This window comes from Peromyscus californicus, unplaced genomic scaffold, assembly GCF_007827085.1.
Source record: "Peromyscus californicus insignis strain IS unplaced genomic scaffold, ASM782708v3 Scaffold_9__1_contigs__length_137607984, whole genome shotgun sequence".
NCBI lineage: Eukaryota > Metazoa > Chordata > Mammalia > Rodentia > Cricetidae > Peromyscus > Peromyscus californicus.
In genome coordinates this window covers 81,869,625-81,892,176 of record NW_026294617.1, presented here as the reverse complement: position 1 = coordinate 81,892,176, position 22,552 = coordinate 81,869,625, and the positions used below count along the sequence as shown (strand labels likewise).

The 22,552-nt window shown below is 40.6% G+C and overlaps 1 protein-coding gene and 1 pseudogene across 1 annotated transcript; one reads left to right on the top strand and one right to left on the bottom strand.

The window, feature by feature from the left end:
* Positions 1-267: 267 nt before the first annotated feature.
* Bcl2l15 (BCL2 like 15) lies at positions 268-6,707 on the bottom strand. Its single transcript, XM_052731960.1, has 4 exons — positions 6,240-6,707; positions 5,697-5,818; positions 2,445-2,669; positions 268-1,148 (listed from the first exon to the last, which is right to left on the bottom strand). The coding sequence occupies exons 1-4, from the start codon at positions 6,373-6,375 to the stop codon at positions 1,131-1,133; spliced, it is 501 nt and encodes a 166-aa protein (XP_052587920.1). The 5' UTR covers positions 6,376-6,707; the 3' UTR covers positions 268-1,130.
* Positions 6,708-7,043: 336 nt separating this feature from the next.
* On the top strand, positions 7,044-14,721 carry LOC128106656 (cullin-2-like; annotated as a pseudogene).
* The last annotated feature ends 7,831 nt before the right edge of the window (positions 14,722-22,552 follow it).

Below are 22,552 nucleotides of genomic sequence, written 5' to 3'. Positions count from 1 at the left end.
TGGGGCCCTGTTACCTTCCCCACTGATCTTAGTGAACGAGTCAAATCATGGACTCATGCTGCTTTAGAGAGGTGTACTTAGCCTGGCGGTGGTGGCACATGCCTTTAATCCCAGCACTCGGGAGGCAGAGCCAGGGGATCTCTGTGAGTTTGAGGTCAGCCTGGTCTACAAAGTGAGATCCAGGACAGGCACCAAAACTACACAGAGAAACCCTGTCTCAAAAAAAAAAAAAAAAAAAAAAAAAAAGATGTGTACTTGTTCCTGAGGAACATTATTAATTTTACTAAACTGATACATAATTGGCCATACATTTTAAGATGCAATTTTATAGCCTGAATGGTACTTGCATCATGGAGTCAGCTGTGCTATGGTTTGGGGGACTTCTGAGGTCTGGGGCCCTGTTACAGTATGTAATTAGTATCAGCCAAGCTGGGGCGGACCAGCGGTCCTGCACATGGGCCAGCACTTCCTACATCCTGACAATAAAAACACAATAGCTGTTTCATCTTTCTTTGATATTTTCAGTAGGAATTTAGATGAATAAACCGCTAATTATGCCCTCAAATCTCTAGAATGGATGAATAAATTCTGCTCAGGTAAAATAAACATGAAACTTAGGGTGGATCTGAAAGAAAATCCTTTACTTGAAGAAATAAGATTTTTAACTAAAAACTGACATCCTTTAGATTCCAAAATCACTAGCAGACAAAATTCTCAACAAAAGACAGGGTTAAATCTGAAGAAAACATTTATGATGTGCTGTCTCCTTCAAAATATCTCCAGCAAAGGTCTGCCTCGGTGCTTGAAATGTCACTACTAAGAAATTACTTTGTCAGGAGGTCTCTGTTTCAACAAACTCTTACTGAAACCCAAGTAAGAACAGAAAGTGTAATATTACTGGAGCCGGCTAGGGCCGCTCCCAAGTAAGAACAGAAAGTGTAATATCACTGGAGCCGGCTAGGGCCGCTCCCAAGTAAGAACAGAAAGTATAATATCATTGGAGCTGGCTAGGGCCGCTCCCAAAGTCAACAATCAGTAAAAAACGTAACACTGGACATGTTGAAGAAAGCGTGTTTTAATTGTCAGACATCGGAGAAGTGATGTTCAGTCTGGGGGCAAACCCCACTTCTTCAGCTCTCCAGGTTTTCCTAGGAAGAACATTGAGAATCTTAGTCAAAAAGATGGTCCTTAAGAACTATCTAAGAATCCAGGGAAACATCTGCAAATATCTCCTGGAACTACCACAGCTTTTACAACAACTTCTATTGATCCCAGAAATGGAAAAAAATACTCTAAGATAGCGGAAACGCTGCAGATTATTAAGATATAGGCTTAGTGTTTGTTTTCTAATGAGAGGCAACAAGAAATGATGTGAATTTGAGTAGGTGGATGGGGAGGTGTAGACCAATAAGAGAAATAAATTCCCAAACAAAGCAAAATGAGGCATAAAGTCTACAAAAATACCATTAAGTTTGTTTTGTATTGACCAACTACTCCTGGGCATGGAGCCTACCTTGAAGTGTGGTTAATATACCCAGTGAGACTCCATCAGAAAAAACTAAAGTTTACTTTGCCAGCAGGTATCAACTGTGGTTGGCTTTTTGGATAGGGGTGGAAGCCTGTGTCCACTTCCCTGTCTCAGGGCTGGGATTACATAGGCTTGAACCTATGCAGGCTGCCTCAGTCTCTTGAGTTCATATGTGCATTAGCCCTGTTGTGTCTGAAAGACACTGTTTCACAAACTTGTTTTTCTTGGTAACATTAAGATGATTCTGGGAGCTGGGAAAATGTCTTGGTAGGTAGTAAAGTGCTTACCATGAGCTCAAGCATGAGGATATGAGTTCAGATCCCCAGAGCACGTATAAAGATGGATGTGATAGTATATGTCTGCAACCCCAGTGCTCCTACTGCAAGGTGGAAGGCAGAGACAGAATTCCAGACACTCATGGACCAGCTAGCCTGGCGTATGCAATGGAACCACAAGGAGACCTTGTATCAAACATAGTGAAAGGCAAGGACTGACATCCAAGGTTGTTCTCTAGCCTCCACATGTGAGCTGTGCCAGGCACATACCTGAATTCAGGAGCATACATACACATATCACAGACACACAACACACACAAGATTATTTGAAATTTCCTTAACACATATGAAAGATGTTAAAGAACAAAGGCTCAGAAATTTACCAGGAAGCAGAATAAAGCCAGGCTGAGATGAGCATTCCACCATCAATATACTTTATAGCTAATGGTAGAGATTGGCTTTACAGCCACTGTTACAGTCAGTGGTCAACATTTCAGGCAGTATTGTCCAACCCTCGCAGACTGAGCTTTGATTTCCTTTTTCCATGACAACTTACAAAAAAGGTTAATAATTAAGAGTCTCAGTTATAAACCGAAAGCAGCACAAATGCCTAGCAAAGTATGGGGCTTAATAAAACTTACCCATCCTCCCTGGCCCTGGATAAATTCTCGGATGGCTGTGTTCTCATTGATCATGCCCGTCATGGAGTTAGCCACCTGTCTTCCCATCTCAGGAGCCTTATGGACCACATATTCAAGAAGTTTCACAGACACTGCCAGAAAGGCTCTTTCAAAAGTGAGGGTGGGGTTTTGAGCACACCAGGTCACACTGAGAGACTGTACTGTGTCCTTGAGTATAGTTCCTGCCTGAGAGGGAGACAGGATGTCAGGATCACTCAAACAGTACTGGGGTCTTCAGGTCTAAGAAGTGTTCTTCAGGATGTGGCAGATGTACCACAGGTCGTATGAGGGAATATTAGAGGGCAGATGGACACATTCCTTAATTTTAGCATTTTGTTACTTTAATATTAGAAAAAAAACATTAACCCATCAAGCTCATAATTTCAGCTATCATTGGGTAGAATGAACAACATATTTTGAAAGAAACCTATTAAGCACATGACAGTGAGCACATCAGACTATAAAGGCATTATTTCTATGATAAGGAAGTGTATAGCAAAGTTTAAAGTTAAAACAAACACAAACAAAACCTCTTATTTTTCCCCTCCCAAATAAATTGGTACAAAAGCTATTAGGTGGAGCCAAAGTACATCTTTGGGGTATGCAGGGGCCCAGTACTCCAGTACTGGTTAGAGCAGAATGTTAAATCCTAAAAAAGCTAAGAAAAGGAAAAGCTTTGGAAGGAACCTACCTCTGAGGATTTTATTTGTTGTTTTTACATTTATGTATTTACTTACTTATTTAATGCGTGTGTGCACATGCCCCAGGGCTTAGGTGTTAGTCAGAGGACAACTTGCAGGAGTTAGTTCTCTCCTTCCACATGTGAGTCCTGAGGGCTGAACTCAAGCTCTCGTAGCGGCCAGTAATTTCACCCAGTCACTCTCACTGGCCCTATATCTTAGTTTCTAAGTATCATTTTTTCACTGACTACCAGCTTGTATAAGACCTTCTGCTAGAAATTAAGCAAATTTGAAACATGACAAAGAGACGAGTCATATGGTTCTATCAACAAGAAAGGACAGACTCAACTTTATTCAGGGATATTCAATAGCATTTCCCATCATCTTCAAATGTCAAGGTCCTAAAATGTAAGAAAAGACTGAAGGATCAATACAGACTGAAGGAGACTAGAAAGCTATAACTACATGACACATATGAACCTGGCTGGGATTTGTTGCCATTGTTGGAGGCCAGATAGTGGTGGTGCACGCCTTTAATCCCAGCACTCAGGAGGCAGAGGCAGGCGGATCCCTGTGAGTTCAAGGCCAGTCTGGGCTACAGAGTTCCAGGAAAGGCACAAAGGTACACAGAGAAACCCTGTCTTGAAAAAACAAAAAATAAAAATAAAAATAAATTATATTGTTGGAACAAGTGGCAAAAATTGAGTAGACTAGCCAGGCAATGGTGGCACCTTTAATTCCAGAACTTGAGAGGCAGAGGCAGGTAGATCTCTGTGAGTTCGAGGTCAGCCTGGTCTACAGAGCTAGTTCTAGGACATCCACATCTACACAAAGAAACTCTGTCTCGAAAAATAAAACAAAAAATCAGTGGACTCTGAAGGATTCAATACTACTATATCACTATATCAAAATTTCCTGGGTTTTATGATTACATTGTGGTTCTATAAAATAATGTTCTTACTTGGAGGAAGTATAAAAGTATTGAAGAGTGAGGAACTATCCTATTAATTACTCTCAAATGACTGGAGAAATTCTCTATACCACCCCCATTGTGCGGTGTATCTAATAACCCTTTCACATGGGTCACCTGAGACCATCAGAAAACACAGATGTTTACATTATGACTCATAACAATAGCAAAATTACAGTTATGAAGTAGCAACGAAAATAATTTTATGGTTGGGAGTCACCACATTAGGAACTGTATTAAAGGGTTGCAGCATTAGGAAGGTTGCGAACCACTGATCTATACCATGCTTCCAACTTGAGTTTGAAACTGTTTCAAATGTCTTTTTTTTCCCTTGTTGTTGTTGCTGTTACTGTTTTGTTTTGTTATTGTTCTAAATACAGAATAAAAGTAGACCTGGCTACCAGTCACATATGACAGTCTCAGGGCCAGCAGCTGGAAGTAAGATTCTGTCGGGATGTAACACAGGTATATACTCTAGGCTGTCCATTAGGAAGAATAAAGTGTGCTTCTGAAATCAGACTGGGTTCAAATCTTAGCTTCAACATTTACAGAGTAAGTTGCTTACTTGTTTCCTTATGCCTCCATTCTTTGTGTGCTTGCATGGTACCAAGTCAGGAAGTACAGATCGTGGGTCTATTGTGTATAAGGCACAATTCAAAACCATGTGAATACAGGAAGGAGGAAGACAGGTTTGATATTTGCTCTCATGGAGTTATATGCTAATTCAGAGAGGTTGCGCTAAGAATAGCAGCTCTATAATAACCCACATATGAGGGCAATGATTAAACAATGAAATGTGATCATGCAAAGTAATAAGTACTAGCTGTTGTTTTTATCTAATCAACATGTACTGGAACACTGTCTTATGATCTTTATAGCTAATACAAAGCCCAAGTGCTACTGCCAGTAATCAGAGTTCTGATGGAAAGCCAGCAGACTGCTTTAAGGGTTTATCTCAAATTGCATCAGACTTCTAAACTAGCCAATATTTCTGAATCTCACTATTGGACCCCGGGATGAATGGAGAGGCCCACTCCCAGCAAAGTTAAGCATTAAAAATATGAATAATGGGGCTGTTGAGATAGCTGAAGAATTAAAGATACTTGCCACACTAACATGGTAACCTGAATTCAATCCCTGAAACCTACACAAAGGTGGAAGGGAAGAACACCACAAAATTGTCCTTTGGCCTCCACGGATACACAGTGGCACATGTGTCCCTCTCCCCACACCACACACACACACATACACACGTAATAATAATAATAATAAATCTACATAAAAATTATTTTCTAAGAATAATAAACTATGAGCATGATCTATGCACACTAAGGGCAGCTCTGATGAAGCCTATGAGTTCCTTCTATACTACTGGCTTTTTATTAATGTCTAAAGAATTAGCAATCACATTTCCTTCTATAGCTTCTTGAAACATAAACCTCCAAATCTTCACAGAACATTTCTATTCCTAGGATATAGAAGTAAAAAAGGAAGGAAGGAAGGAGAAAATTTAAGTTTGAAATAGAACAAACAGCAGACAATATTAAAAATCAAAAGCCTGACCTGTCCTTGAATGGTTTTTGCAATGACATTATTGGCAGAAGCTTCCAATTCTCCATTGAACTCGTCACCCAGCATTCGAAGGCGGCCAGCAATAATAGACACATCAAAAGAGCAAGCCTCTCCTAAAACAGAAAAAATACTTTGACTGTGCTGGGACATCTCCTTAATCTGGGCAAAAGAGAAACATTCTCAAGTCTTATTTTTTGAGACAGGGTTTCTCCGTGTAGCCCTGGCTGTCCTGGAACTCACTCTGTAGCCCAGGCTGGCCTCGAACTCACAGAGATCCACCTGCCTCTGCCTCCCGAGTGCTGGGATTAAAGGTGTGCGCCACCACCGCCCAGCTCCATTCTCAAGTTTTTTAAACAATTTTGGCATTATTTGTTCTCAGTAGTTGCAGTCAGACAATCTTCTTTATTGAGAAGCTCTTTCCTTTCAAATGTTGCCAAAATTTTAGGACTTGCCTTTTAAAACTTAAGAGGAAGCAGAGAAAGCATACTCTGATTCCATTATCCACCTGTAATCACCTCAGACTAGGAGCCTTACCTGAATATGGTTCATCTGCCTCCGGTAGGTTCCAGTTAGCAACCTGTAATGTTGGGGTCAAAAAGTCTATGAGGAGAGCATTCATGATGCATTCTGTTTGCTCCTCAAAAGTCCGGGGGTTCTTCATTTTAGACATTTTCCACAAAACAAGTGGGTTCCAGCTCAGCAGGTTAGAGAACCTGGCACACCAGTTGCGCCTGCCTACCTCTCACTGTTTGTTTCCTGATTGGAGATGTCCTAGAGTCATTCCCACTAACTTTTTTTTTTTTTTCAAAAAGGTACACATTCTCGCAAGACAAGGAATTTTTAGTTCCGTCTCTGGACCACACCCTCACCCAGTACATAAGATTAATGAGTAGCTTCTATAGATAAAGAATCTATAACTAAAATAGAATTGAGGAAGAGTCTCTTGAGTAATTTTCTTAAGAAATACTTCCTGGAGCTGACCGCCACCACTGGGGGAGGGGAGGGCGGATGGGCTGTGAAGGGGGGGCGAGGGTTGGAGGGGTGGGGGTTGGGGGGCTGGGGTGCTGGCAGGCTGGCTTGTCCTCCCTACCCAGGCCCTTACCTCGCCCTGCTTCTGCAGAAGGTTTCAACACTAAATTTGCACAATGTCTTTAACCAAGTGTAGTGGTTTTTGATGAAACACGGAACAACTTCTTAACTACAATCAAAGCTGTTGTGACGTTGGAATATGTTGAGAGAGCAACATGGAACAACCATTTCTCAGATAACTCGCTTTATGTGTGGCCTATCCTGAACCACTTAGCAAAAGACTTTATGCAGAAACAATGATTTTTGTTTTTGGAAAATCACGTTCGGCATTTGTACAAGAGAATTCTGGAGTCAGCAAAGGAGATGACTGAGATTGAAGTGGAGAACAAATTCACCAATTTCATCACTGTTTTCAAACATATCGGTGACAAAAATATCTTTCAGAAGTTCTATACAATGCTAGCAAAATTTCTAATTCATGGGTTGTCTGGAGAAGCCATGATCAAGAAATTAAAGCAAGCCCGTTATAATGAGTTTACTAGCAATCTACATCAGATACACACAGACATGAGTGTCAGTGCCGATCTCAACAATAAGCTCAAAATGTTCATCAGAAACCAAGACACAGGGATGGACTAGAGGATTAGTTCCCAAATATATGTCCTTCAGGCTGGTGCATGGCCTCTCGATCAGGCTCCTTCATCCACATCTGCAATTCCCCAAGAATTAGAAAAAGTGTACAGATGGTCAAATTATTCTACAGCCAGCATTTCAGTGGAAGGAAACCGGCGTGGTTGCATTATCGCTGTACAGGTGAAGTTAAAATGAACTATTTGGCAAAAACGCATGTAGCTATGGTTATGGCCTATCAAATGGCAGTTCTTCTTTCTTGACCTTAACAACAGTGAAACTGCCAGGTATAAAGAACTTCAAGGTAGCACCCAGATGAACAAAAAGGAGCTGACCAAAATGGTCAAATCATTACTTGAGGTAAAAATGATTAACCATGATTCAGAAAAGGAAAATATCGATGCGGAATCTTCATTTTCATGAGATATGAGCTTCAGCAGTAAGAGAACAAAATTTTAAATTACTACCTCAACAAAGAAGGATACACCACAAGAACTGGAACAGACTAGAGGTTCTGTATCTCCAAACTGCTATCGTCCGCATCATGAAAGCACACAAACTGCTTTGGCACAATACCCTCATTCCAGAGGTGATCAGCCAGTCAAGAGCCGGGTTCAATCCCAGTGTTATCAGCATGATTGTGAGGTGCACAGAAGTTCTGGTAGACAAGCAGTACACTGAGCACAGACAGGCGTCTGCACATGAACAGTTACAGCGTGCGACACCCTGTCCTGGTGCGGGTGTTAGATTATTGCCGTCACCATTTGTGTGTTCGTGGGGGAAAAGCAGGCCTGTGCCTCCACACTTTGGTCATTTGGCAGCCCCTGTGTTTCTGCTGTTACAACGTCACCGGTGCCACATCATGAGCATCAAAGACAGTGAATGCCTAGAGCTTTTTCAAGATCATGTCATTATGACATTTCTTAAAACTTTATTTAAAAAACTGAAAGAAATATTGCTGAAATGTGGAATTTTGTTGGGTACCATGCTTTCTCCTCTTCATACTTGCAGTTGATGTGTTTTTGTTTTTATTTTTTAATGTATCTTAAAGGACACAAAATAAAAACTTAACTACTGTAATATGACAATAACCTTATAATTGTATCTACCTTAAAATGACAAACATGTTGCTGCTTGTCAAAAAAAAAGAAAGAAAAAAGCAGAATTCACTTTTCTTTTTTGTTTTTTAAGATTCATTTATTTATTATGTATAGTGTTCTGCCTGCATGTACACTTGTATGCCAGAAAAGGGCACTAGGTCTCATTATAGATGGTTGTGAGCCACGATGTGGTTGCTGGGAATTGAACTCAGAATCCCTAGAAGAGCAGCCAGTGTGGTCTTAACCACTGAGCCATCTCTCCAGCCCCCAGAATGCCTTTTTCTTAAAAAAAGAAAGAAATACTTCCTGTTAGGTTCTGTATCTGATATAATTTAAAGGGAAGTTTTTGAAGCTATGAAAGACCAGCATTCAACTTCTGATTAGGGCATTCCTTTGGCACAATTAGACGATGATTATTCACTAAGCACTTATGTGTAGAATACTATACTTGGCACTATACTATACCGACAACATGGAAAAGTGGCCTGGTTCCTTGAGAAGCTTACACTTCAGCAGAGGTGACAGCTGGTGACAAGTCACATAACTTCTTGTGCTCCTGAGATACAATGGACTAGGAGAGTATAAAAGGGAAGCAAGCTTGGGGCCTGGTAAAGGTTTCTTAGAGTAGTAACGTCTGGGGTTGGTTCCAAAAGATAACAGGGATTCATTGAGCAAAAATAAAATAAATAAAGGAATAAGACTGATGTGGAAGAATGACAAAGATAAAGGCTAGGAAAGTGGAGGAAAATCCCTGCTCAGGCTTTTGAAGAGTCAGAGTGATGAGAAAGTATTTCAAAGGGAAATCATATGAATTAAGATAACATGATGGGAAATGAGTTAACACTATCTGATATGTGGTAGATGTTAAATATCCTCTGGTTAGCCCAATGTTTAGTGATCAGGAAACGGAGATTTGTTTTTTAACGATGAGTTTGTTCTAAAGGATTAAATTTCATTATTGTTTTAGAAGATCTCAGGATTGAATACTCACCTGTAGTGGATGCCTACATGTCTTTTTGTGAGCCTTAGCCTTTGATGGCTGAGCCATCTCTCCAGCCTAGGCTGCCTTCTTAAGGCAGCTAACCCCAAATTTGAGATCTGAGTCTCAGATGCATCACTCAAACCTCCCAGCCGACCTAACACCCAAATTTGTCTTTCACAGTGAAATTAACAGCTTCAACCATAACAATAAGAGATTCAAGCATGAACAGTAGGCCAGTTATTCAGAATGGGATTTCATCATACAAAATAATCATATATTCTCTTTTCTGCCCATTCTAAAATAAATAAATAATGCACACCTATTAGACTGGCCAAAATCCAGAATGGGGCACCACCAAATGCTGGAGAGGATGTAAAGTGATAGGAACTCTCATTCACTCCTTGTGGGAATGTGAGTTTGGCAATTTCTTTAAGAAAAAAAAAAGAAAGAGAAAACCTACAGCATTTGTATTACCATATAATATAGGAATTACACTGTAGATGAATTACTAAACAGTCTTAATAAATGAAAACCCAGAGCCAGATATAGGGGTGAAAACCTGAGAGATCAGAGGAATAGGAAAAGCCATAAGCTAACCTCCCCTCACTGACACCTCAGTCTCCAAAGAGACTTACTTCCTGTACACCCACGCCTATACGCCTTTCTGTTCTGCTGTATCATTTGCTCTCTTCATCCAGCTACATCACTTCATCTTCCGCCCAGCTCTGTCACTTTCTGTCTGTCTGAACAGGCCTCCAGACCTCCATGGTTAACTAATGTTGGAATTTAAGGCATGTACCACCACGTCTGGTTCTGTTCCCAGTGTGTCCTTGAACTCACAGGGATCTAGATAGATCCCTGCCTCCCAAATGATAGAATTAAAGGCATGTGCTACCATTGCCTGACTTCTATATTTACTATAGTGGCTGGCTTTTTCCTCTGATCCTCAGATAAATTTTATTGGGGGACATAGTATATTGGGGAACACAATACATCACCACATTACACTCCTTGATTTTACCTAAAGAAATGAAATTTTATGTGAAAAAAAAAAACCCGCTTGTGGATGTTTATGAAAGCTTTGCTTATTTTTGAGGTAGGTTCTCATGTAGCCGGGGCTGACCTCTAATATACTACGTAACCAACAATTACCTTTTTCTTTCATCCTGCTGCCCCCACCTCCCAAATGCCAGAACTGTGTGTCTACCACCACATCTGGCTTGTGTGGTGGGAAGCCACCTAGGGTTTTATATATAATAGGCCAGCACTCTACCAACTGAGTTGCATCCCCAGCCCTGTTTATGAAAGCTTCAGTGGAGGAATGAGTAAATCAACGGCGATATATCCAGACAATGAAATATTATTCAGCACTAAAACGATAAGCTAATTAGCCATGAAAAGAAAGATGGAATTCAAGTAACTGGACTTTGCTACACAATTGACGAGGTAAGTTCAGCAATTACAACAAATGTTCCAGTCTGACTGGGTCCTCTCACATCAATCATTAATCAAGAAAATAACCCACAGACATGCCCACAGGTCAATCTGACAGAGGCAATCCCTCTCTCGAAGGTCCTCTTTCCAGATCAAGTTGACAAAAACTAACCATGGTAGTCACTATTAAGTTGTTTTCATACCTTTAACATCAGATAAGCTCTCACAGTTTTCAGGATCTGAATCAGTGAGTCATGTTTCTAAGCTGGTTTTGATATGTGGGCTATGGATATGAAATGAAAGTTACAAAAACACTGTGGGTCTAATGTGTTTTCAACTAAGAAAAATATTAACTCTTGTTTGAACTTTTTTTCTTGTATCAAGTGTATTAATAAATTAGTATACAAAGTTGACTATACTAAAAGAACTTTGTTCTGACTCCTTTACTTAACAAAGAGAGGGAAAAGGAGGGAGGAGGAGAGGGAGAGGAGGGAAGGGGGAGGGGGAGAAGGGAACAAAGAGCAATAGCATGAACACACAGGTACCCTCAGTGAAATTCTAGGACATAGCTCTCTTCACAGTAGAGGCAGCCACTGGAAACTTAAGGACTGTATCAAATGCATTTATGACATACTCCCAAAACAGTACATAGGAACAAAAATGGGGGCCAGAGAGCTAGCTCGGCAGTTAAAAAGCACTTTGCTGCTCTTGAGGAAGACATAGGTTCAGTTCCCATCACTCACTTGGTGGCTTACAATCCAGTTCTAGGGGATCTGGCATCCTCTTCTGGTTCATAGAAAGTTCATAGCACTAAGTGCCTACATAAAGAAATTGGAGCAATCTCATACTAGTAACTTAACAGCACATCTAAAAGCTCTAGAACAAAAAGAAGCAAGATTACCCAAGAGAGTATTTGGCAGGAAATAATCAAACTGAAGGCTGATATCAATAAAATAGAAACAAAGAGAACAATACAAAGAATCAACGAAACAAGGAGTTTCATTGGTTCTTTGAAAACCCCTATCCAAACTAACTAAAAGGCAGAGAGTGAATATCCACATTAACAAAATCAGAAATGAAAAGGGAGACAAAACAACAGATACCAAAGAAATTCAAAGAACCATTAAGTCAGTGAATTAAGGACATTTTGGATTCACCAAAATAGAATAGATAATGGAGTATTTTCTCTGAATTTGTCAAATGTTTATGGACTGGACATTGTTAATGTAATTCTTGACTATATATATTGTATATACTTATTGTACTTACTGTATATAGTTTTTCTTATATTAGTTATAACCTTCTTTTATTAACAGATTTTTTTTTTTTTTTTGGTTTTTTCGAGACAGGGTTTCTCTGTGTAGCTTTGCGCCTTTCCTGGAACTCACTTGGTAGCCCAGGCTGGCCTCGAACTCACAGAGATCCGCCTGGCTCTGCCTCCCGAGTGCTGGGATTAAAGGCGTGCACCACCACCGCCTGGCATAACCTTCTTTTATTAAGTTATAACCTTCTTTTATTATTTTAGACAAAAAAAGGGGAAATATGGTGATATATTGTGTACCCTAATAAAATTTGCTTGAAGATCAGAGAACAGAACAAGCCACTAGATTAAACATAGAGGCCGGACAGTGATGACATACACCTTTAATCCTAGCATTCAGGAGGCAGAGATCCATCTGGATCTCTGTGAGTTCAAAGTCACCCTGGACTACATGAGATTGACTCAGTCTAGGAGAGAAAACAGAGCCAGGTAGTGGTGGCACACACATTTAATCCCAGTACTGGGAAGTACACACGCCTTTAATCCCAGGAAGTGATAGCTGGGTGGAGAAAGGTATATAAGGCGTGAGGAGACAGGAACAGGCTTTTTGGCAGAGGCGTCCCTTTCAGCTAGAGGCTTTTTCAACTGGCGCCTCAGAGGATTCATGGAATTTGTGAGGTGAGACGTGGCAGTGACTTGTTCCTTTGTCTCTCTGATCTTCCAGCATTTACCCCAATATCTGGCTATGGGTTAATTATTAAAAGATCTTTTAACATTCAAGCTATACTTCATGATAGAAATCTTGGAAAGATTAATAATACAAGGGACAAATCTAAACATAATAAAGGCAATTTACAGCGAGCAGATAGCCAACATCAAATTAAATAGAGAGAAACTCAAAGCAATTCTGCTAAAACCAGGAACAAGACAGGGTGGCCACTCTCTCCTTATCCAGTTACTATATGTAACTAAAGTTCTAAGAAACAATAAGACAACAAGAGGGATCAAAGGGTTACAAATTAGAAAGGAAGAAGTCAAAGTATCATTATTTGCAGATGATATGATAATATACATAAGTGACACCAAAAATTCTACCAGAGAGCTCCTGCAGCTGATGAAACACCTTTAGTGAAGTAACAGATACAAGATTAACTAAAAAAAAAAAAATTAGTAACCCTCCTATACACAAATGACAAATGGATTGAGAAAGAAATCAGTAACACAACACTCTTCACAATAGCCACAAATAATATGGAATATCTTGGGGTAACTCTAACCAAGCAAGTGAAAGACTTATACAACAAAAACTTTAAGTCTTTGAAGAAAGAAATTGAAGATATCAAAAGATGGAAAGATCTTCCATGTTCATTGATTGATAGGATTAATATAGTAAAAATGGCCATTCTACCAAAAGCAATGTACAGATTCAATGCAATCCCCATGAAAATTCTAACAGAATTCTTTACAGACCTTGAAAGGACAATACCCAACCTCATATGGAAAAAACAAAAAACCCCAAGATAGTTAAAACAATCCTGTACAATATAAGAACATATGGAGGTATCACCACCCCCGATTTTAAGCTCTATTACAGAGTCATAGTAATAAAATCTATATGGTATTTGTTAGAATTACTAGCCACTCCCCCAGCTACATGACTGCGCATGTGCCGTCCAGTAGCCATGCAAGATGCTTAGTCATGCTAGGGCCTTACGTCCTATGTAATTCGTGTACTGTGTGATCATGTAATCTTCATGCAGTGTGGTCATGTAATCTATGCACATGCATGGCGTAGCTATGTAAGCCCATATGCACATGTGTGTGGTGTGGGGGTTAACCTATAAAAGCAGGTTCCATCTATTCCTTCCCTCTCTTCTTACACAGTCATTCCATAGGCCTATGCACACCCTTTCTATTCCCTTCCCTTAAAAAACTCTTAGGCCTCTTCCTGAGACTTAGAGGCCGGCCCCCAGCTCCCATCTTGCTCCGGACTTCCCTTTTGGAACACTGGTGAGTGCCCTTCCTTGCCCCGGACCCCATCCCTGGGCACCAGCCACTCCAGGGAAGACCTGCCCAACTTGGCCCCAGGTTCTGGCCACCGGGCAGGTTCCCTGCTAGCCCCACCGGGAAGGATCCCCTTCTCCAAGACCCCTGGCAGACCCTGCAGTCTCCACGCCCTGCCCCCACGCCCATCCGCCTGAGCCCCAAGCCTCTTCCTGAGACTTAGAGGCCAGCCCCCAGCTCCCATCTTGCTCCGGACTTCCCTTTTGGAACACCGGTCTGTCTGAACCAAGTGTGCGGATAAGGCCAAAAACGAACCACAAGGAGATGGGCAGACGTCAAGGCAGAAACATATACAACAAAATGAATAGCAATACAGCATCACCAGGCCCTAGCCCTCCTCCAACACCTAGACCTGAACATCAGAAATTGGAAGAAGCAGAAGAAAACAGCCTTATGAATGACATCATGAAGAAGCTAGAGGCTTGTGTAGAGGAAAAGACAAAAAAATGTGAAGAACGCTGTAAACAACTAGAGGAAAGGGCAAACAAATTAGAAGAAATCAATAAAGTCCTGGAAGAAAACAATAAAGTACTGAGAGAAAATCAAGAAAAATCAATGAAACAAATGAAGGAAACAGTCCAAGACCTGAAAAGGGAAATAGAAAAAATGAAGAAGACACAAACAGAGGGAATGCTGGAAATAGAAAATCTGAGAAAACGATTGGGAACTTCAGATGCAAGTATAATCAACAGAATGCAAGAGATGGAAGAGAGGATCTCTAGCGTTGAAGATACAGTAGAAGAAATACATTCATCAGTCAAAGAAAACACTAAAGCCAACAAAGTCATGAACCAAAATGTCCAAGAAATTTGGGACACCATGAAAAGACCAAACCTACGAATAATAGGGGTCAAAGAAGGAGAAGAATACCAACTCAAGGGCACAGAAAATATATTCAACAAGATCATAGAAGAAAACTTTCCCAACTTAAAGAAGGAAATGCCTATGAAGATACAAGAAGCTTATAGAACACCAAACAGACTAGACCCCCAAAAAAGTCCCCTCGCCACATAATAGTTAAACAACTAAACGTACAGAATAAAGAAAGAATATTAAGAGCAGCAAAGGAAAAAGGCCAAGTGACATATAAAGGCAAACCCATCAGAATAACACCCGATTTCTCAATGGAGACTTTGAAAGCCAGAAGAACCTGGACAGATGTAATGCAGACACTAAGAGACCATGGATGTCAGCCTAGACTAATATACCCAGCAAAACTTTCAATCACCATAGATGGAGTGAACAAGACATTCCATGACAAAGCCAGATTTAAACAATACTTATCCACAAACCCAGTCCTACAGAAAGCACTAGAAGGAAAATTCCAACCCAAGGAAGTCAGATACACCCTCGAAAACACAGGCAACAGATAAAGCCACAGCAGTAAACCCCAACGTATAGAAGTACACACACATCACCACCAAAAAATAACAGGAATGAACAATCACTGGTCATTAATTTCCCTCAATATCAATGGACTTAATTCACCTATAAAAAGACATAGGCTTACAGAATGGATACGAAAGCAGGACCCATCTTTCTGCTGCATACAAGAAACACATCTCAAATTCAAAGATAGACACTACCTAAAAATAAAAGGCTGGGAAAAGACTTTCCAATCAAACGGTCTTAAGAAACAAGCGGGTGTAGCCATCCTGATATCCAGCAAAATAGACTTCAAACTAAAATCAATCAAAAGAGATCAAGAAGGGCATTACATACTCATCACAGGAAAGATCCACCAAGATGAAGTCTCAATTCTGAATATTTATGCCCCAAACACAAGGGCACCCACATATGTAAAAGAAACATTACTAAAGCTTAAATCACATATAAAACCCCACACATTAATAGTGGGAGACCCCAACACCCCACTTTCACCACTGGACAGATCTCCCAAATTGAAACTAAACAGAGAAATAAAGGACTTAACTGATGTCATGACTCAAATGGACTTAATCGATATCTACAGAACATTCCATCCTAACAAAAAAGAATATACCTTCTTCTCAGCACCCCATGGAACCTTCTCTAAAATTGACCACATACTTGGCCACAAAACAAATCTAAACAGATACAAAACAATTGGAATAACCTCCTGTGTTCTATCAGACCACCATGGTCTAAAGTTGGATTTCAACAACAACAAAAACTACAGAAAACCTACAATCTCATGGAAACTGAATAATACCCAACTGAATCACCAATGGGTTAAGGAAGAAATAAAGAAAGAAATTAAAGACTTCCTAGAGATCAATGAAAATGAAGACACCACATATCCAAATTTATGGGACACTATGAAAGCAGTACTAAGAGGGAAATTCATAGCACTAAATGCCCACATAAATAAGTTGGAGAAATCTCACACTAGAGACTTAACAGCATACCTGAAAGCTCTAGAACAAGAAGAAGCACAGTCTCCCAGGAAAAATAGACACCAGGAAATTATCAAAGTGAGAGCTGAAATCAATAAAATAGAAACAAAGAGAACAATACAAAAAATTAATGAAACAAAGAGTTGGTTCTTTGAGAAAATCAACAAGATAGACAAACCCTTATCCAAACTAACCAAAAGACAGAGAGAGAGCATCCAAATCAACAAAATCAGAAATGAAAAGGGGGACATAACAACAGACATTGAGGAAATCCAGAGAATCATCAGGTCATACTTCAAAAACCTCTATTCGACAAAACTGGAAAACCTAAAAGAAATGGATAACTTTCTGGATAGGTACCACATACCTAAGTTAAATCAAGACCAGATAAACTATTTAAATAGTCCAATAACCCCTAACGAAATAGAAACAGTCATTAAAAGTCTCCCAACCAAAAAAAGCCCAGGACCAGATGGTTTCAGCGCAGAATTCTACCAGATCTTCAAAGAAGAGTTAATACCAATACTCTCTAAATTGTTCCACACAATAGAAACAGAAGGAACATTACCAAACTCCTTCTACGAGGCTACAATTACCCTAATTCCTCAACCAAACAAAGATACAACAAAGAAAGAGAACTACAGACCGATCTCCCTCATGAACATTGATGCAAAAATACTCAATAAAATACTGGCAAACAGACTCCAAGAACACATCAAAACAATTATCCACCATGATCAAGTAGGATTCATTACAGGGATGCAAGGGTGGTTCAACATACAAAAGTCCGTCAATATAATACACCATATAAACAAACTCAAAGAAAAAAACCATATGATCATCTCACTGGATGCAGAAAAGGCATTTGACAAAATCCAACACCCCTTCATGATAAAGGTATTGGAGCGATCAGGAATACAGGGAACATACCTAAACATAATAAAGGCAATTTACAGCAAGCCAACAGCCAACATCAAATTAAATGGAGAGAAACTCAAAGCAATTCCACTAAAATCAGGAACGAGGCAAGGCTGTCCGCTCTCCCCATATTTATTCAATATAGTACTTGAAGTTCTAGCCAGAGCAATAAGACAACATAAGGAGATTAAGGGGATACAAATTGGAAAGGAAGAAGTCAAGCTTTCCCTATTTGCAGATGACATGATAGTATACTTGAGCGACCCCAAAGATTCCACCAAGGAACTGATACAGCTTATAAACACCTTCAGCAACATAGCAGGATACAAGATCAACTCAAAAAAATCAGTAGCCCTCCTATATACAATGGACAAAGAAGCGAAGAAGGAAATCAGAGATACATCACCCTTTACTATAGCCACAAATGACATAAAATACCTTGGGGTAACACTAACCAAGCAAGTGAAGGACCTATATGACAAGAACTTTAAGTCCCTGAAAAAAGAAATTGAAGAAGATGTCATAAAATGGAAAGATCTCCCATGCTCATGGATAGGCAGGACTAACATAGTAAAAATGGCAATCTTACCAAAAGCAATCTACAGATTCAATGCAATCCCCATCAAAATACCAACACAATTCTTCACAGACCTGGAAAGAATAATACTCAACTTCATATGGAAAAACAAAAAACCCAGGATAGCCAAAGGAATCCTGTATAATAACACAACTTCTGGAGGCATCACGATCCCTGACTTCAAGCTCTACTATAGAGCTACAGTAATAAAAACAGCTTGGTACTGGCATAAAAACCGACATGTGGACCAATGGAATCAAATTGAAGACCCTGACATTAATCCGCACACCTATGAACATATAATTTTTGACAAAGAAGCCAAAAGTGCACAATGGAAAAAAGAAAGCATCTTCAACAAATGGTGCTGGCAAAACTGGATATCAACATGTAGAAGGCTGCAAATAGATCCATATCTATCACCGTGCACAAAACTTAAGTCCAAGTGGATCAAGGACCTCAACATAAATCCAGCTACTCTGAACCTGCTAGAAGAGAAAGTAGGAAGTAGTCTTGAATGCATTGGCATAGGAGACCACTTCCTAAATAGAACACCAGTAGCACAGACTCTGAAAGAAACAATCAATCAATGGGACCTCTTGAAACTGAGAAGCTTTTGTAGAGCAAAGGATATGGTCAACAAGGCAAAGCGACAGCCTACAGAATGGGAAAAGATCTTCACCAACCCCACATCTGACAGAGGACTGATATCCAGAATATATAAGGAACTCAAGAAATTAGACATCAAAATGCCCAACAGTCCAATTAAGAAATGGGCTATAGAACTAAACAGAGAATTCTCAACAGAGGAAACTCAAATGGCCGAAAGACATTTAAGGAATTGCTCAACATCCCTAATCATCAGGGAAATGCAAATCAAAACAACTCTGAGATACCACCTTACGCCTGTCAGAATGGCTAAGATCAAAAACACTGAAGACACCTTATGCTGGAGAGGATGTGGAGCTAGGGGAACTCTCCTCCACTGCTGGTGGGAATGCAAGCTTGTACAACCACTTTGGAAATCAATATGGCGCTTTCTTAGAAAATTGGGAATCCATCTCCCCCAAGATCCAGCTATACTACTCTTGGGCATATACCCAAGGAATGCTCAACCACACCATAAGAGCATTTGTTCAGCTATGTTCATATCAGCATTGTTTGTAATAGCCAGAACATGGAAACAACCTAGATGCCCTTCAACTGAAGAATGGATAAACAAAATGTGGTACATATACACAATGGAATACTACTCAGCAGAGAAAAACAATGACATCATGAGGTTTGCAGACAAATGGATGGATCTAGAAAAAATCATCCTGAGTGAGGTAACCCAGACTCAGAAAGACAAACATGGTACGTACTCACTCATAGCAGGATACTAGATGTGGAACAAGGATGACTTGTCTGCTACTCACATCACCAGGGAGGCTACCTGGAAAACAGGACCCCAAGAAAGACACAGGGATCGCCCAATGACAGAGAAATGGAATGAGATCTACATGAACAGCCTGGACATGAGTGGGGGTAATGAAAGGCGAGGGTCGAGGGAAAGAGAGCTTGGGGGAGCGGGAGATCCCAGCTGGATCAACAACAGAGAGGGAGAACAAGGAATAGGAGACCATGGTAAATGAAGACCACATGAGAATAGGAAGAAGCAAAGTGCTAGAGAGGCCCACAGAAATCCACAAAGATACCCACACAACAGACTGCCGGCAATGGTCGAGAGACAGCCCGAACTGACCTACTCTGATGATGGGATGGCCAAACACCCTAATTGTCGTGCTAGAAACCTCATCCAACTACTGAGGGATCTGGATGCAGAGATCCATGACTAGGCCCTTGGTGGATCTCTGGGAGTCCAATTATCGAGAATGAGGAGGGTTTATATGAGCAAGAATTGTTGAGACCAAGGTTGGATAAAGCACAGGGACAAATAGCCAAATGAATGGAAACACATGAACTATGAACCAATGGCTGAGGGGTCCCCACTGGATCAGGCCCTCCGAATGGGCGAGACAGTTGATTGGCTTGATCTGTTTGGGAGGCATCCAGGCAGTGGGACCAGATCTTGTGCTCATTGCATGAGTTGGCTGTTTGAAACCTGGGGCCTATGCAGGATTGTTTGGCTCGGCCTGGGAGGAGGGGACTAGACCTACCTGGACTGAGTCTACCAGGTTGACCTCAGTCTGTGGGGAAGGCTTTGCCCTGGAGGAGATGGGAATGGGGGAGAGGGTTGGAAGGAAGGTGAGGGGGACGGGAGGGGGGAGAACAAGGGAATCCGTGGCTGATATGTAGAACTGAATTGTATTGCAAAATAAATTAAAATTAAAAAAAAAATACAGAAAAAAAAACTCTTATAGTGGGTTTTGTCGTGCCTTGTGGCTTCTCTCGCATGGTAAACAGCACCGCTTAATAAATAACATTGCACCGCCTAATAAATAACAGTAGTGGCAAAAAAACAGACAGGTTGGTCAGTGGAATCGAATTGAAGGAAGACCTACAAGTAAATCCACACACCTATGGACAATTAATTTTTAATAAAGAAGCAAGAAATACACTGCTGTGGAATAATCCTCGTGTACACTGTAAAGATTTGTCACTTGAATTGGTTTAAGAAGACACTGATTGGTCAGTAGCCAGGCAGGAAGTATAGGCAGGGCAACCAAACTAAGGATGATGGGAAGGAGGACTGAGTCAGGAGTTGCCAGTCAGATGCAGAGGGAGCAGGAAATGAACATGCCATGCTAATAAAGGTACCACATGGCAAAGCATAAATAGAAATATGGGTTAACTTAAAATGTAAGAGCTAGTTAGTAATAAGCCTGAGCTATTGGTTGAGCATTTATAACTCATATTCAGCCTCTGAGTCAGTTATTTGGGGCCAGGTGGTTGGGACAGGAAACGTCTGACTACAATACACAATGGAAAAAAGAAAGCCTCTTAACAAATGGTGCTGGTCTAACTGGATGTCAGCATGTAGAAGAATCAAATAGATCTGTATCTATCACCCTGCACAAAACTCAAGTCCAAGTGAATCAAAGACCTCAACATAAAACCAGATACACTGAACTTGATATAAGAGAAAGTGAGGAATAGCCTTGAACACTTTGGTATAGGAAACAACTTCCTGAACAGAACACCAATAGTGCAGGCACTAAGACCAACAATTAATAAAAGGGACCTCCTGAAACTGAAAAGCTTCTGTAAAGCAAAGGACACTGTCAATAGGAGAAATTGCAGCCTACAGAATGGGAAAAGATTTTCACCAACTCTATATCTGACAGATGGTTAATACCCAAAATATATAAAGAACTCAAGAAACAGATATCAACAAACTGAACAATCCAATTTAAAAATGGGGTACAGACTTAAACCGAGAATTCTCAACAAAGGAATCTCAAATGGCCAAGAAGTACTTAAAGAAATGATCAACATCCTTAGCCATCAGGGAAATGCAAATCAAAACGACTCTGAGACCATCTTACACCTATCAGAATGGCTAAGATCAAAAACACAAGTGACAGCTCATGCTGGTGAGTATGTGGAGCAAGGTGAACACTCCTCCATTGTTGGTGGGAGTGCAAACTAGTACAGCCACTATGGAAATCAATAGAGCAGTTCCTCAGAAAATTGGGAATCCATCTACCTCAAGACCCAGCTATACCATTCTTGGGCATATACCCAAAGTATGTGCCATCCTACCACAAGGACATTGTTTAGCCATGTTTGTTGCGGCTTTATTCATAATAGCCAGAAACTGGTAACATCCTAGATACCCCTCAGCTGAAGAATGGATGCAGAAAATGTGGTATATGTTCACAATAGAGTATTACTCAGATGTTAAAAACAATGACATCATGGAATTTGCAGGCAAATGGATGGAACTAGAAAAGATCATCCTGAGTGAGGTAGCCCAGACCCAGAAAGACAAACATGGTATGTACTCACTCATAAGTGGATATTAGCTGTAAAGTAAAGGATAATTATACCACAATCCGCAGACCTAGAGAGGCTAAATAACACGGAGAACTCAAGGTGGGAACACATGGATCTCCCTGGAAAGGAGAAAACAGAATAGATTTTGCAGGTGGACTGGGGATGGGTGGGGATGGGAACAGGGATCAGGCAGAAAAGTGGTGGAAAGATAGAAGAAGAGAATACTGGGAGAGATGACTGGAATTTGGAGGGCATCTGGGGGGTGATGTAGAAACCTAGTGCAGTGGAAACTCCCTGGAATCAACAAGAGTGACCCTAGTGAAGTCTCCTAGTAATGGGGCATATGGAGCCTGAACTGGCCATCTGTAACCAGGCAAGACTCCTAGCAGTGGGACTGGGACATCAACCCAGCCCAAAAACCTTTGACCTACAATCTGTCCTGCCTGTAGGACATGCTGGGACAATGGTGATGTGGAACTTGTGTGAGTGGCCTACAAATGACTGGTGTAACTTGAGGCTCATGCCATGAGAGGGAGCCCAA

Bases quoted from the DNA above. Each gene is read 5' to 3' on its own strand.
- Bcl2l15 (XM_052731960.1), bottom strand. From the start codon at position 6,375: ATGTCTAAAATGAAGAACCCCCGGACTTTTGAGGAGCAAACAGAATGC. The intron at 5,819-6,239 runs GTAAGGCTCCTA...TTTCTGTTTTAG, and splicing joins GGCAGATGAACCATATTCAG to GAGAGGCTTGCTCTTTTGAT. The intron at 2,670-5,696 runs GTCAGGCTTTTG...TCTCCCTCTCAG, and splicing joins CAAAAACCATTCAAGGACAG to GCAGGAACTATACTCAAGGA.